The sequence below is a fragment of the Leucopleurus acutus genome (genome assembly GCF_964270905.1).
Source record: "Leucopleurus acutus genome assembly, chromosome: 10".
Lineage (NCBI taxonomy): Eukaryota > Metazoa > Chordata > Mammalia > Artiodactyla > Delphinidae > Leucopleurus > Leucopleurus acutus.
The window spans coordinates 7273252-7290057 of NC_139153.1; the positions used below are offsets into that span (position 1 = coordinate 7273252).

Genomic DNA, 16806 nt, shown 5'->3' on the forward strand with positions numbered 1-16806 from the left:
GCCCACATTTTACAGAAGGGGAAACTGAGGCACAAAGTCACTCCAAGTTGGGATTTGAGCCCATGACATCTGACTCCAAGCCCCACCCGAGTTCTTGGTGCTTGGTCTCAAACTAGCCACCTACGGGCTAAATCCAGTTTACAGATATGTTGTGTTTGGCCCTGGAATGTTTTTAATGGGGAAATTTTACATCAAATTCCAGGTGTCCAGCTTGTCTTAGAAGACCAGAGAGTCTACCACACTGGGCCCACAGTCCCCCACAAGAGATGAGAAATATCCCCTTTAGAAGGGCTGAGATTCTTCACTTTGCCCCAGTCCCCATCACTCCCTGTTGCCTCCCACCCACCTACTTCACTCATTCACAAAACCTGCCCGACCCCACAGCTATTCTCATTTGCAGCTCCTGCCCTGTGCTCTGACCCAGGACCCAGGATCTCAATGTTAGGCCTGTGAACAACCGGATGACAGAACCTCTAAGCCATGGCTAGACCCCCTGACCTGGAGGGCACCCATATTTTCTACTGGTCACACTACTGGTAGACTCCAGAACATTTGAATCACAGACACTCAGGAGATTCAAAGGCTCATCTCTCCTTGAATCAGTCAGGAGGAGCCCAGGAGATGGGCTGGTCCCACTGTCACCAAACTTCTTAGTGAAACCTTCATTTACTCCAAACCTTATGAGGAGCCCCAAAATGTGAACAGACCCCAGCAAGGTCACTTCAGGGCCTGTAGACCTTGAAATCCCTGGGCTCCTCCGGGTCCGTACATTCTATTGAGCTCTCCTATTTTCATGATGGGGAAACTGAGGCTCAGAGAAAGGAACTGGCTGACCAAAGGCATAGCTAACTGCTGTAACAGGCCACTGTTGACTGTGCCTAGCCCCTTCCTCAGAGACCCACCACCCTCTCAAGTTCTCCCTTCTTCCCCTCATCAAAACCCACTCCCAGGAAAAAGCCTGAAGCTCGTTCACACTATGGTGTCCAGAACCAACGATGGCCTCCCCTCCCAGGGAGTCTAAAGGAGTTGGAGCTTTTAGGTAAAGGGAAGAATTTCAGACATTGTCTGTGGGTAGAACTGGGCAAAGGAAGGAAGACAAGGACCTCCCTGCAGTCCCTGAATCATGCTACATCGTGCCTGCCTGCTCTGGGTATGGAGCTCCCAGGTGCCACCACAGCACAAGAGGCTGGGGGCAACATTTCCATGTGCTTCGAACAGGGCTGGCCTGGGTTCTCAGGTCCCAGGAGTGGTGACAAGGCCACCTCTGGGTCTCATGAAGGCCTTGGTCTCTTCCTCTGTGAAATGGGCGTAACTCAGCTCGGGCTCCTCCCTCGCGTGCACAGGCAGGACAGCGGATCTCCAGTGCTTACCTGCACTGATAGGCAAGGCAGGTGTGGGGTTTCTTTGGGAACGAGCCGCCCCCGGCTCTCCCAGGAGGTCTCGCCAGCCCGGCTCTTGGCGACGGTAGGTGGGTGTCTCACGGTCGGCATCAGCATCTAGAAACCCAGACAGGAGGCGGCATGGCCACGTCCTGTACCCCTGAGCCGTAGGCTGCGGGACTCCCAGGACCGCTGAGCTCCTGCATCCCGGAGTGTGGGGCTTTCCCCTTCTCGGGACACTCCCCAGCCTTCACACCGGCCGGGCCTGCAGCAGCGAGAGAAGCACGGGTTGAATGAATAACTGGATGAATGAGCGAATGAACGACAGACCATTGGAGCTCTAGAAGCTGCGATGTGATAGCTTATCTATGAAAGTAGATATTAGACCACGAGGCCCCACAACTGTAACAGCAGAATGTTCCAGTCCTCCCACCCCAGCACGCTAGTGTCTCTGTTCAGGAGACCCTCTGGGCCAAAGCGAACACTGGGCACCGGGCTCCTGGTGGGTGCCTGCCAGCCCCCTGCCTCGTTTTTGCCTCTCTCCCCTTCTCTCCTCCCTCCACTGTGTGGATGATTCCCGGAACGTGTGTGTGTCTCCTGGGCCCCCAGGCCAACCTCTCTGCACTCTGTCCGCAGGTTTGCCGGGTACCGCTCCAGACCTGGAAAAGAGAAAGCAGATTTTTGGGCAAAACTTTATACCTCCAAAGAAGCCAAAAACCTTCCTGCAGCTCGTGTGGGAGGCACTGCAAGACGTGACGCTGATCATCCTGGAGATCGCGGCCATCATCTCCCTGGGGCTATCCTTCTACCACCCGCCCGGTGACAACAACGAAGGTAAGACAGGGCCTGGGACCCCTGCTGCCCACCCGGCAACACGCGTGCCTGGCCACGCAGGAGGGCACTAGGAGCTCGCGGCCGTGGCTCCCTCCGGGTGAGGAAACCGAGGCCCAAGGGGCAGGGCCTCACCCACAGCTAGTGGGTGGCTGAGCCCGGCCCCAGGCGGAGAGTGCCCGGCCCCCATTCTCCCATGTGTGAAATGCAGGCGTTGGACCAACAACGGTCACGTTAGAGTGAGTGTTTATTGAGCACTTACAGGGTGCCAAGCTCTGGGCTGAGAGGCTGTCCTAACAACCCCATGGGGTAGGGTCCATGATTATGCCCATCTGAAAGATGAGGAAACCAAGGCACAGAGAAGTGAGTTAACTGGCTCGAGGTCACCCAGCGAAGAAATAGTCCCCAGGTTTTGCACTGGGGCTTGTTAAAAACACCACTGCCCAGACCACTCCCTGAGAGACTCTGGTTGTGTTGGATGGAGCCCAAGGGTGGGTGACCCCGAACTCCTGTCCAGGCTGCTCTCTAAGAGCTCCCCACTCTCACAGCTGGAGACACAGCCCCCGAATCGCTCACCCGGGGCCTACATCCACGCTCTGATCTGACAGGGCATCAGCCCTGTGCTCAGGTGCCCTGCTCCTAGGTGCTCCAGCTTCTGAGCGACCCTGTTTCAGCTCCAACGCTGGGTTTCTCCTCAGAACCCCGAAATTGCTGGCTCCTCAAGGCCTGCAACTACGAAAACATCCATGATGACGTCAGAACTCTGTGCACCTGATATTCTACAACAGGGACCACAGACTTCAGCCCACGGCCGACTCTGGCTCACCTCCTGTTTTTATATGGCCCGTGAGCCAAGATTGGTTTTTACATTTTTAAGCGGTTGAAAGAAAATCAAAATAATACTATTTCGCGGCACGTGACTATTGTATGAAAACTCATATGTCATCGTCTAAAAATGCAGTTTCGTTGGGACACCCCCATTTCTTTTCCATGCTGTCTGTGGCTGACTTCCCACCACGACGGCAGGGTTGAATGACTGTGACAAAGACAGCAAGGCCCACAAAGACTGAAATATTCACTTTCAGGCCTTTTATAGAGAAAGTTCGCCAACCTCTGTCCTAGAAGATCAGGAAGGGAAATTTTGCTCCAAGAAAGCCATTCTCCCTCTCCCCGGCCAGCCACCGCTCTCTGAGTGTGGAAGGAGAATAAAGTGGATGAAGACTCAGTTTCTGAAGTGAGCCCGTTCTCCCGGGTTAGAATCCTGTCTCCATCACTTCCCGGCTGTGTGCCCTTAAGCAAGTCACTTTCCTTCTCTGAGTCTCAGTTTCCTCATCTGCAAAACAGGGCGACAGACCTCACCTCGAAGGGTTATTACAGGGAGGTGGTGAAGGGCCGTGTGGACAGCGTGGCACACACAGAGGGCACCTGGAGGTGCTGGACCTGCAGCCGCTGCGGTGAGACCGCCCCGGGTTTCCTTCCCTGCATCCCCGTCAGGGATCCCACACTGTGTGACCTGCGGGAGAAGGACTCTTAGTCCCGGTCCTAGCTTGGTTCAGTGTCACGCACACCCTTGTGGGCCTGACGCGGAACATGCTTTCCCACGTGACGAGTCTCAGACCTGAGAGGGCATCCCGAACCCTGTCCTGGGTTCCAAATGGGGACATTGTTTTGTGAGTGGAGGAAACAGTGTGCCGCTCACCCAGGGAGGGTTCTGGGGCAAACCCACCTTCTCAAAGTCAGGACTTAGAAGTCCTAATGGAAAACCTCATAAATAAACGAGGAGTTTGGGGTTAACATATACACACTACTATATATAAAATAGATAACCAGCAAGGACCTACTGTATAGCACAGGGAACTCTACTGAATATTTTGTAATAACCTATAAGGGAAAAGAATCTGAAAAAGAATATATGTATGTGTGTGTGTGTGTGTGTGTGTGTGTGTGTGTGTGTGTGTGTGTGTGTGTATATATATATATATACACACACACATGCATGTATAACTGAATCACTGTGCCCTACACCTGAAACTAACACGACACTGTAAGTCAATTATACTTCAATTTTTAAAAAAGAAAGGAAAAGAAAACCTCAACCTCCATTCATCCTTCATTCCAGAAACTGAGCACGCCCCAAGGGCTAGGGCTTCACCAGCTCCAATGACAGATTTCCTTTATGATGACAAAGTCTTTTAAACCTGTATCACTCTACGCATATATACATAGATAGATCGGCAGACAGATATATATGCACACACATACCATGAGATATGTGGGATCACATATTTTTGTTGTTAGCTTTTTATAACCTGATTTGGTTAGTAGAAAAGTATAAACACTTTTCTTTGTTATTAATTATAATTAGACATTTCCTCATCAATGTGCTGTGTAAGTAGATAATCCTACTAGCGTCACTGCTTCAGGCAAGCAAATAAAAAGTGAAAAGCATGTAAGAAATCACCCTTATGGGCCTCCTTTCCCCAAATGAGAAAGTGGTCTCTGAGGTTCCTTGAACAGCTGTCACCCCACCCCCTCCCAGGCCAGAGTTTTCTGAGAAACTGGATAGCCAAGTCTATCTGGCCAACTACCTCGGTTTTATACCTCGTATTACTGGCTGATTTCTTTTCTCTGCATGCCCTCTTTCCAAAGAGGGTTTAAAGCAGATAAATTTGCTACCACGATTGAGATATAAATTTGACTTTGAACTTCCTGGCAGCCAAAGCAGAAAGTGAATGTGGATGATTTGCCTAGCTCAAGTCATCAACAAGGAGGAAAGCTAGTCCTTTAGGAAGACAGCGTGTCCCCCGACAATGGATTCTGGGATGAACTTTCACGTAGGATATTATGAGAGATGCATAATGGGCAGCATTCTCTGCAGAAGTTTTCCAGAAAATATAGCAGATGGCACACGGCTACTTGCATGAGCCTTGAACAAAGCTAAGGGTGAACACAAAGCGTAATAAGAAGGGAATTCCTACTAGTTTTAGAGCCACCACTAGTTGGAAGCTTTTAGGGTCACAGTTCATTTGATCCTCACTTGACCCTCACAACAACCCCGTGGGCAGGTGCTATTATCACCCAGGAAACCAAGGCCCTGAGATGGTAAATGACTTGGGAGGAGGTCAGACTTTGGGAAGCGGCAGAACCGTGACTCAGACCAAGGCGTTCCAGCTCCCGAGCCCACGCTCCTATCCCTCGGCTACGTTTCCTCAGAAAGTGACCAGGTTGAGTCAGTGGAGAAGTGACCTCATGTGACCCAATTTAGTGCAAGATTAGAACTCAGCAGGCAGATGATAGAGGGGGTGCAGTGGGAACATGGATCAGGCTCCCAGGCTGTACCAGGAGGAGCCTTCCCCCAGCCCTGCACACAGATGGCTGTGATCACCTCCATCTTAGAGAGGTGGGAGCCAAGGCCCAGAGAGGGGAAGGATGTGCCTAAGGTCACACAGCTTTTAGACAGTAGGGCTGGATTTTAAACCCAAGGCTTCTGGTTCTTTCTACTGCCCTCCCTTCCTGCAGCTGAGACAGTAGCTCAGGCCACACTCAGTTGATGAGCGCAGATACACACACTCTAGTCCCACAGAATGAAGTTCCTGCACTTCGCGACTGTGCTACCTCCTCCCCAGCACCCAGGCCCCGGCCTGAGCTCTGAGCTCTGGACCTTCCATGTTGCCTGGACCACCCCCTGCCATGTCAGACTCAGGCTGCCTCAGTTATGTATAAAACGACGCTGGTGATGAACTAACAGGCTCTAGGCTGCCTTGCCCTTCCCTGTTGGCTTTCTTGGCTCAGAGACCTCCAGACACTTGTCAGAGGTCACACAACACTTTTGTGGCAGGGCTGGGACAGGCATACCCCATGTTTCCCGCTCCCTGCCTGTGACAGCTCCCCTAGTGCCAGAGTGCCAGCAGAGCAACCAGCACGTAGTAGGTGCTTAGAAAATGTTTGTGGCTTGACCCATGTTGAGAGTCCTTATTCGATGCCAGGCCCTGGTAACCACCTAGAAAGTAGTTTCCCCATTTTACTGATGAACAACTAGAGGGAAGCCCAGAGAGGCCAAGTGGATTCCCCAAGGTCACACAGATAGTATGTGGCCACACCCTAGAAAACCCCGCGTCCAGGGAGGGCAGCTGCAGGTTTCCCAGACCCTGTGGTCACGATCTCCAGATCCTGTCCCTGCCCCAGTCCAAGGGAGCCCCAGAGGAGACCTCAGCAGGGCCTACCCATGCCCCTCTTTCTTCCCCTTTCTCATCTCTTTCCCTTAATGGCACCAGAGCAGCAGGAGTTGTTTTCAGGGTTTGGCGGCTCCCAATAGCTTAAGCAATCTGCATCCCTACTTTCTTGCCATCCCAGGGCACCATGTAGTCATCAGATCGTTCTCAAAAAGCTAATGGAATTTTTGCTGGCCAAGTGAGTGCCCTCAAAGGCCCAGAGGCCTCCTTGGTATTGAATCAGCAAGGGCAGCAGACGGGGCTTGGAGACAAGGTAACAGGGTGTGGACCCACTCAGCTACCATGCCCTTGGTTCTCAGAAGTCAGTCCAAAGACAGAAGCTCATGAAAAGGAGAGGACCAATGTCTGCCGTGTACTCACCACATGCCAGGCCCTTACTAAGCCCTGGGCTCACAAAGTCCCTGGGGTCATCCCACTTTATAGCTGTCCAAACCGAGACTCAGAGAGGCCAAGTCACTTACCCAAGATCACACAGCAGAGCCTGGATTTGAAGCCATGTCTTTCCAGTTCCAGGGCCCAAAGGCTTTTCATTGTCCTGGACTGTCTCTGAGTGTCCTAAATGTTTCAGTAACTAAAGCGGGGGGCCACTGATGAAGCACAGGACAGGGACAAAACAGCCCTCCCACTTACAGAGCACGTGGCAGGGGCAGGGGATAACAAAGGTCCCAGAAGGAGAAGTACTGGGCTCTGTAACTTGAATCACTCCCCCGAGTCCAAGAGAACGCATCTCCGTTTACTGGGTTTCTCTTTAGCAAGGTTCACCTGTGTTTCCCAGTTTGGGGGATTTCACTGGTGTTGTTCACTAGTAGAGGGGCACCTTAGTTCCCCTCCTCCCATCTTCACGTGGTTCTGAAGTCCGACTGGATCCCCTCTGCCACGTGGGGGCTCGAGGCCCCCTTCAGGCTGCCTGTGTGATGATGTCACGTGCTGGACAAGAAGCCACCCTTACACTGAGCGTTTACTGTGTGCTTGCTGCGTCAGGTGCTTTACCTACAGCCTGTCCCCAGACTTCACCGCCACCTAGGAGGGCGCACCTGTCATTACCCCAGTTTTGCAGATGAGAAAACCAGGGCACAGCGGTTAAGCAGCTAGCTCCGGGCACACAGCTGGGATTTGAGCTCAGAGCTATAGCCCGAGGTCAGTTACCATCGCCATGATAACGATTATCATCACCACCAAAGGCTGGTTCAGTTCAACAGTCTAAAATTATTGGAAAAGTCTGAAATTCCCAAAGAAAAGAAAAGTGGCTTTGAGAACCCCGCACAGTGGTATAGTTGTTTATTAGCCGATGAGGAGTGGCTGGTTCAGCCAGAGATGTGGAATTTTCTAGTGACCCACACCGCCGGCCTGCAGTGACTGTATCATCTCAAGCACGGGCCCACCAGCTGAGCCTTGACCCTTCCAGGAGCTGAGAGCCAGAAAACATTCCCTGGTACCACCTGGCCTTCTGGTCATGTTGCTTTCGACCCCTCGTTTCCCAGAGAGTCATGCTGGGGACTCTTGAAACTGCTGTTCTCTATTCCTTGGGACTGAATTAGACTTCCAGACAGTCGACCATGGGTCTTTGGCAACATTTTCTACTTTCCCAGTGAGGCCAGCGTGTGGCAGAGAGGGCCGCTGGGCTCAGGGGTAGTGGGCAGGCCAGGTCCAGTGTCAGATTCCAGGCCTGGATTCAGACTGCAGATCTGCTGTGTGATCCTGGCTGAGTTGCTGTCCCTCTCTGAACTGCTTCCCTCCTCTCAGCCAGCTTGAGGATTAAAGTGGATGCCTGGCACACAGCAGGCCTTGCGAATGGCCCAGTGGGGCCCAGCCTCGGTGGAAGGGGCCCGCTCTGAGTTTTCTAGGAGTGGATCGTCAGATGCTGTCCATGGAGAGACACTTCTCCACGCCCCGACCCCTGCCCATTGGAAGGAAGGGCCTAGGCCAGTCCTGGTGTGGCACTCATCTCTCTGGGCCTCAGTTTCCACATCTGTCCATGGGGGTAATACCTCTGACTTTCCGGATCCTTCTGGGGATGCAGGAGACGGGATGTGCGGAGGGGCTTGGAAAGGCGCTAGGGCTCAGCACTGCGTGGGCAGGACCTGCCTTCCAGTCCGAGGCCTTGGCATCAGATGTGTCTGGTGTCCTCTTTTTCTTTGTCACATGGTGGGTCTGGCAGGCCTTAAGCAATGTGGGGCCCAGACCTGGAGGTTCAATGGTGCAAGGGTGTGGGGTGGAGGGTCACCGTGGATCAGACAAGTGGCTCGGAGTGTCGGTGTCCTCACTGTGCAGTCGGGGCTCAAATCCAACAAGGGCTGAGTAAGAACCTCCTGGTGCTAAGCACAGGCTGGAGCTTTTGCCTTCCTCCCCTTGAGTCTGGAATGTGGTCTCAGTGACTCCCATTTTGCAGATAAGGACACCAACCAAAGCTTAGGGAAGGCTTACCCAGGACCATAGAGTGCCAGCAGCAGGATTCAGACCAGCTTGTTGGAGGGCAGGTCCAGCACTATGGCTCCCGCCGCAGCCTAGAAACCTGCCGTACAGTTGCTGGAAGAAGGGAAGGAAAGGACATCAGCCAAACTGCATTTTAGACCCTAAAGCACTTGCACTATTGATTGCTGTGAGGCCCCTTCTGCCTGGCTGACCCACCCCACCTGCTTCCTTCTGCTGTCTGCAGGATGTGCAACGGCCCAGGCGGGGGCAGAAGATGAAGGGGAGGCGGAGGCGGGCTGGATCGAGGGGGCCGCCATCCTCCTCTCGGTCATCTGCGTGGTCCTGGTCACGGCCTTCAATGACTGGAGCAAAGAGAAACAGTTCCGGGGCCTGCAGAGCCGCATTGAACAGGAGCAGAAGTTCACCGTGGTCCGGGCTGGCCAGGTGGTCCAGATCCCTGTGGCTGAGATCGTGGTTGGGGATATCGCCCAGGTCAAATATGGTAAGTGACCCAACCACAGAGCCACATGCTGGAGCTGGCATCTGGGCACAGGTGGGACCCAGAGAGGCTGGTCCAGGGCAGGGGGTGGATTCCTGAAGGCTGAGCCCAAGCCAGGTTGTCTTCTGAGCTCCTTGGAGAGGTGGAAGGCTCCTTTCTGGAGGTAAGATTCCAGAATCCATTTAAATCAGAAATGGCAAATACATGGCACACGTACCACAACTCTCCAGACTTCTACCCTTAGCAGACATTCCTAATCAATCTCAGCTCAAAGCCTAGATACATCCTCAGATGCCTTCTCAGTATAACACTCCAAGGACCACTAACACTCAGAATGGGTTGATGAGGTGAAATCCGTTTCCCACCTCTGATTCGGCTATTAATGGATGGTTGTTGGGCTAGAGACGGTGTTACAGGGAGTGGACATGGATGAGTGAACATTCTAGGCCTGTGATACTGCCATGGAGAACGTGAGCAGGCTGGTGCCAAAGGGGATTTAGATGAGATATGTCCTAGGTAAGTAGAGGCCAAAGATGGGGGAAAGATTGGCAGGCCTCTCCTCACTCAGCCCTAGGGGCCTTGGTTTCCTCTGATAACATGCCTGTCTTGGGGGGGCTCTTCAGCCTAGTCAAGAGAGATTAATCCTTTCCAAAAGAATTTCCCCAAAACATAGTTGAGACCAGAGAAGATTGAATCATTGAGAAAACTGGGCCCCAAGTCCATGCCATGCCAAGAGAAGCACTTTATAAACTGAAGGATACGCCCACCCAAGCGAGGATTATTGCGGGACCTAACCTCAGCCCCCCAGGCCTCATGCCCTTCACTGGCCCCAGGCTTCAGCTGTCTGTGGTCCTTTGATGGGCGCCATCTTGGCTCCTGTATCCTGGGAACTCTAGGCAGCCAGTTCCCAAGGGCGAACCTTCCTTGCAACCATACCTTGAAGAGAATACTCCAGCCTCTCCAGCCACCTGAGACCCTGCTGACTGACCCCCTCACCCTTCTTCCTACCAGGCGACCTCCTCCCTGCAGATGGCCTCTTCATCCAGGGCAATGACCTCAAGATCGATGAAAGCTCCCTGACAGGGGAGTCTGACCAGGTGCGCAAGTCTGTGGACAAGGACCCCATGCTGCTGTCAGGTGAGCTGTGGCCCACGGTGGGCTCACTCCCATTGCCGATTCCTGCCCCCATGCCCAGGGGGCATCCATGTCCCCTTTAGGAGGCTGGAGGGTCTCAGAGACTTTGGTCCTTGTCTCCAGATCTCTGGCCAACTCGGCCCCAAACGAGAACTCCCTCCCTTTTCCCCTGCAGTCGTACATTGAGCCTACTGTGCACTGAGCAGCACTGCAGGCCCTGGGGCGAGCACAGTGAATAAAACTGACAACGAATTCCTGCCCCCATGAAACTTACCTTCTAGTAAGTTGATTTTCTGAAAAGTCGAACATGGAAGTCTGTTCTCGTTAGAGATGAGAAAGAATCAGTCTGATGATGCCTACTTTAGATGCGTGCTGTGTGCCAGGCATTGGGCTGGAGGCTGGGGACACAGCAGTGTACAAGGCAGATGAGGCCCCAGCCTTGAGAAGCTTGTAGTATAGTGTGGAGAGACAGACAGTGTTAAAATTCCAGAGGGTAATACATATATGATGAAAAAAAAGCAGGGCGATGGAGTGCAGGTGGTGGGGGAGGTCGGGGCGGCCACGTGTGAGCTGAGGTGTGAATGATGGAAAGGAGCTGGTCTTGCAACTTTCCAGGGAAAGAGTATAGCAGGGAGCAGGAGTAGCAAGTGCAAAGGCCCTGAGGCAGGACCGGGAGCAAGAGGGAGACCTTGTGCACCATGGTCAGGAGTTTATAAATTTTCTGCGTACGATGAGGATTCTCTGGAATCAGCAGTAAGCTGATCATGTTTACATTTTTAAGATCTCAGTCTGGCTGCTTCAGGGGGCACGAGAGGAGGGGAGACCCTGCAGAGGTGAGGCACCAGACAGGTGAAATACCCGCCCTCCAAGCAGGGACACCAAAAAGGCTTTATTGTCCAGCAGCGCTCAGCAAACATCCTCTGAGCAGTTGCTCTGGGCCAGGCCCTGGGCCCTCCCTTCCATGATGATACAGACTCATCCCCTGGCCTTGGAAGCCCCCAGCTTGAGTAAGCTGGGGGAAGCAGACCAGCAAACAGCTGATTCCACAGTAGAGGAGTGAGGAAGGTGTGAGAAAACCGACAGAACAGAACTATCCAGAGAGGTGGAATTGAGCTGGGTTTTAAGGGGTGAGTAGGAGTCCACCAAGCAGAGTTGTGGAGAAAGGGCCCTCCTAGCAGAGGCGCAGCGGGATTTCCTAGAAATACAGAGGAGGAGGGCAGCATGTCTGCAGGGTACGACGGTAAAAAGGAGTGAGAATTGGGTCTGGGGCATTTATTATCAAGAACTATCCAACCAACATTTATTAAGCACCTACTGTGTGCCCGTGGTTAATGAGACAAACAAGGTCCCTGCCCTCCTGGAGCTTAGAATCTAGTAAAAGAGACAAACAAGGAAGGAACAAACAAGCAGATATTTAACATAATTTCAGATGGTGATAAGTCAGGTGAAGACATTACACCATTATAGTGAGATAGAGACCCTGAGGAAGGGGACGGGAATCTTAGTTGATCAGGGAAAAGCCTGTCTGAAGAGGTTGCATTTGAGCTAAAACCAGAACAATGAGAAGAAAGAGCATTCTAGGCAGAAGGATAGCGAGTGCAAAGGCCCGGGGCGGGGTCTGACCAAGTGATCATGGAAAGCCTCAAATGCCCTCTTGGAACTTAGAGCCACATGAGAGCTCAGTAAATGGTCATTGCCCTGTGGCCCTGGTTCTGACCTCTGGGCTTAAGTGGTTGTCAGACAGGCGAGCATCCTTGGGAGAAGTGGCCAGGTGGGTCACGGGGATCAGTGGAGGTCGAGGGGAGGAGCTAGGCCTGAGTGGATGAGTGATGAAGGTTCCAGACAGTTTGGAGGAAGGAGAGGAGGGATGGTTCCCTGACAGGAGACTGGGGAGAGAAAATGTTCAGGGTCACTGACCTGAAGCATGAGCAACCAGCCACAGAGGTGGGCACAGGTGCAAAGACGTTGGAAAAGAGCAACAGGGCAGAGTTGGATGGGAAGTCGGCTGGCCAGCTGGAGTGGAATCAACCACTCTAGTTTCGACCTTCCATCTGGCTGGAAGCCCAGGCAAATGGAGTAGACCCTGGGCCTCTGGATGTCAGGAAACGGGAGCCAAGGTCTCCCGTGGTGTCTTTGTGGGCAAGATGGAGAAGACTGTGCTGAGACCAGGGGATTTCGGTCAGTTTGTGCTGACTCTTGAACTGCTGGCAATCTGGTGAAAGGTTTCTAGCGGCCTTCCCTGGAGCTCTGTCCTGTTGCGGTATGGAATGTATGCCCATCAAGTTCACAGAGACCACAAGTCCAGGAAGGCTGACAAAGAGAAAGCAAGGGTCAGTACCCGCAAAGATGGCCAGAGTGCAGCGTGAACTAGACTCAAGAAAATGAAACTTGACCGTGAGCTGCAGTACTGACATTCAGAAACCCAGCTGCCTGGCGGAGAGGGAGGGCAGTGGCTTAGCCCAGGCTCCTGGGGAAAAGACAGTGAGAAAGGGGCATGGTCAGCCCGATGGAAAGCAATCTAATTGGAAAGAGAAGGATTCTGTAACAGTGAGAACCATTCTAGGAACAAAAGAGGCTGCCTGTATGGTAGTGAGTTCCCCGTCACTGATTGTGTGTGAGCAGGGCCTGGACAGGCTATGGGTGGGTATGTTGTAGAGGAGGCCGAAACCCTGAATGGGCGCTGCATTCAGTGCTGCTCCCTGCGGTGAGAGTCACAGATTCAGTACACCTGTTCTCACCTGCACCTCTGCTATAGACCCACCTTGTTTCCTTCCTTCTGCCCTGCCTCTGCTGAGGCCGTTCCCCCCTCCCACACGGCTCTCTCCCTTCCCCACTGCACATTTAACTCCTGCCCGTCTGCTCAGTCCCACCTCCTCCATGAAGTCTTCCCTGACCACGCCTGCCCTGTGCCACCTGGGACCCATGCATTAGCCTGTGACGTCACACTGCGCTCGGCCCATTTGGGCACAGCCTCATCATGCTGATTGAGTTTTGTGCTGCGCAAAGCATCTCAAGTAAAATAAAGGGCAAACCCATCCACAGTCCCATCACCCAAACAAATCCAACAGGTCTCACTTCTATGGGCCCCTTCCGTCCTTGGCCGGTCCAAGAGGGTGGGAGCCCGAGCCTGAGGCTGTCGGGAGGTCAGCCCAGCTCCACCCCAGGCCCTGCACACCTTAGGGCTCAGGCACTGTCTGCCAGAGTGAGGAGGGAGGCTGCGCTGCACTGTAGAAAGAGCAGAGTTGGGCAGGCTGAGCCAGATCTGGGCTCTGAAATGAACTTGCTTTGTGGCCTTGGGCATGTCGCTTCACTTCTCTGAGCCTCAGTTTACCTGTGAGGAGAACAGTGACGTCCTGGTGTGTGATGTAGGTGAGCCCCCTACCTAGCACAGTGCTGCCGGAGGGATGCTCACGGTAGGCTGGTTCCCTTCCCTGTTCCTCGGACGGAGCCTGGACTTGGGAGTGAAAGAGCCTGGGTTCACATCCCGACTCTGCCCTTCACTGGCTGGGAGACCTTGGACAATCTTCTTATACCCTTTCTGAGCCTCCATTTTCTCACTTGTAAAGTGGGAGAGGAACCCCAGCTTATATGTCCATTTCCCCTCCCTTCCTTCTTCTTGAATGTGTCCCCTTTCCCCCTCTCTGGGCTGGCCCTGTCTCTCCCCCATCCAGCTCCTCTCCACCTTCAGCCTGCCCAAGCCTGCCTCCTCCAGGGGGTTCCCCTGGATTGCTGTCTTCCCCAGTGCTCTGAACCCTGCATAACTGCCATTTGGACTCTCACATGACCAGACATCTCAGACCCTTCCCCTGTGCCGGTGGCTTTGCTGGGCCTTCTGGTCAGATGACCCTCAGAAAACACAGAGGGACCATGCTGGGGGCCCCTGCAGGGTCCTCATGGTAGTTCGGACGCCCCCACATGGCATCTGGCACACTGGCTCAGCCTAGAGGAAGGCAAAGAATGCTCAGTTCTGGATCAGGTGGCCTGCCATGCCCGACCTTTGACCCTGGAAATGTCCCTTCCTCTCTAAGCCTCCATGTCTGTGTCTGTGCAGTGAGCCAGTGAGGAGCCCTTCCCCCCTGCCTGCTCCACAGGGCTGTTGTGGGGAGCACATGCCTGGACAGATGTGACTGTCCTCTGTGAACGGTGCACGTGTGAGATGCTGTGTGCTGTGGAATGAACACAGCCTTTGGAGGCAGAACCTCCAGGTTCCAGCCCTGCATTGGCTCCCACTATGACCTCTGCCCATCAGGACCTCAGTCTCCCCATCTGACAAATGGGGGCAGACGAGCCTTCAGAAAGATTCAGATGTCTCCAAAGCTGTGGGCACAAAGGAAATCCTAAAGGCCTGGAGCTTGCCCCCCAGGACACACAGGCAGACACGGGCCCATGTCTGCAGTGGCTTCAGCCCAGGCAGAGTAGAAACGTGCAGAAATCGCAGCTCCCTACATCCGCGGGGTGAGGTAGGGGGAGTGTGGACACCAAACCAAGCACTCACTTGCTTCCCCTGCTGCCTGTGGACGTGCCCCCCGTGTGGCTGCAAAGTCCACTCTCCGCAAGGGGAGCAAGAGACTCAGATTTTTCAGGTCAATCTCCCGATGTTGAAGACGTTGGGAAGAAATTCCAATTTTTCAAAAGCCTGTGTGGGTCAGACAACCTATGGGTGGGCCCTGGAGTACAAACTCTGACCTCGGCCTATTTTTTTTCTTAGTTTTGTATTTTAATATAATTTCAAACTTTCAGAAAAGTTGCAGGACTAGTACAATGAACGCCTGAATGGCCTCCCCTCTGGTTCAACTGCTGTTGCCATTGTGCCTCCCTTGCTCTCAGGAGCCTCCCTCTCTCCTTCGTCAGGGCCTCTTCCTACTTCAGGTGTGTCTCCGAAGAAAAGGTGTCCTCGTGCATAACCACAGCACAGTGATCAATTCAGGAAGCGTTGATGCAGTACTGATACCCGACATACCACCCATATTCACACGTGCCAGCTGTCCCCACAGCGTCCCCCAGGCTGGGAGCCAGCCAGGATGCCGTGTGGCATTTAGATGTCCTGCCTCTTCAGCCTCCTTTAGCACAGAGCAGGTCCTCAGCCTTCTTTTGCCTTTCCTGGAAGGCCAGTGGTTTTTAACCTGCCTGGGTCATGAACCCCCATGAGAGTCCCATGAAAGCAATAATCCCTCTTATGAGAAGTAAATGTCCGGACTTGTCACCTTACAGCCTGTGAGTGGACTCACAGATCCCTAGAGAACCATGGTCTGGTCTCGATTTGCAGCTGGGGAAACTGAGGCCCCAAGCAGGCGTGTAAAGGCCCACCGAGGCCAGGGCCAGAGGGAGACTCCAGCCCGGCAGCCTCCTAGCGCCCACATGCGAGCGCACCTCCGAGGACCCCTTGACTTCATTACCCAGCGGCGTGGCCTGTTTGAAGCACCTGATAGTGAATTCCACGGGGAAACCAACAACCAGGCACCATCGATGTGGCCATGGAAGGGACAGGGGCCAGCGGGCCAGGGTGGGGACTGTCCTCAAAAGCAGCAGGCCCTGGCTCCAGCAGGCCCATTGGCTCGGTCCCCTGCAGGACCCCAGCCTCCTCCATCACCCCTGGAACCAGAGCATGAACAGCATGAGGTTAACCAGGACATCGACAAACTCTCTCGGGCCTGCCGAGCGGAAGGCCAGGCACGGGGAGCCGGACCTACCACCACTGCCGCTGCCACCAGGGAGCCTAGGACAGCACCGTGACCGCAGGAAGGCCCAGTGTGCCGCTCGGCCCGCGCTCTCTCCATTACACTACCCTGCCTCTTCTCCATGAGAGGCAGCGGGGTGTAGTGGATAGAGCACGGGTTCAAGTCCCGGCTCCACCGCTCACGGTTGTGTGACCCTGGGCCATCGCTTAACCTCTCTGAGCCAGAGAGGCCACAGGTGGGCGGAGGGGCTTGGGGTTGTGCCTGCACTAAAACCTACCTCACAGGGCTGTTGTGAGGGGGACAGGCTTGTGGGCCATGAAATGCTTTGCCGACTGTCTAATGCTCTGTGAGCATGCGTTATTACTGTTATTAACCGCGTTGATAACAATAATGAAGACAGAACCGCGTCTGGCGTGGCAATCGCATTGGCTTTGCTTGGTGCTTGTGCCGGAGGCAGGTAATAATCCCCAGAGAAGGCCTCCGTCCCTTCTTCCCTTCTCTACCCCCGGGAAAAGACCTTTTAGAAGGTCTGACCTCCCCGCTCTCCCTGTCCAAAGAGAGGCTTAGGAAGTCAAAACCAGGAGAGTGAGGAGCTCTGGGTTTAAGCCCCTACCTGTGCCTCATGTGCTGTGCAACCTCAC

At 53.8% G+C, this 16806-nt stretch overlaps 1 protein-coding gene across 1 annotated transcript in view; it reads left to right on the plus strand.

Annotated features, from left to right (window-relative positions):
• ATP2B2 (ATPase plasma membrane Ca2+ transporting 2) overlaps positions 1-16806 on the plus strand; it is a 370638-nt gene that overhangs the window by 290483 nt on the left and 63349 nt on the right. The window contains exons 6-8 of the mRNA XM_082848244.1: positions 2016-2213; positions 9099-9356; positions 10365-10490. Of these exons, the coding sequence (XP_082704370.1) occupies positions 2016-2213; positions 9099-9356; positions 10365-10490 (582 nt within the window). The remainder of the gene's footprint in view (positions 1-2015; positions 2214-9098; positions 9357-10364; positions 10491-16806) is intronic.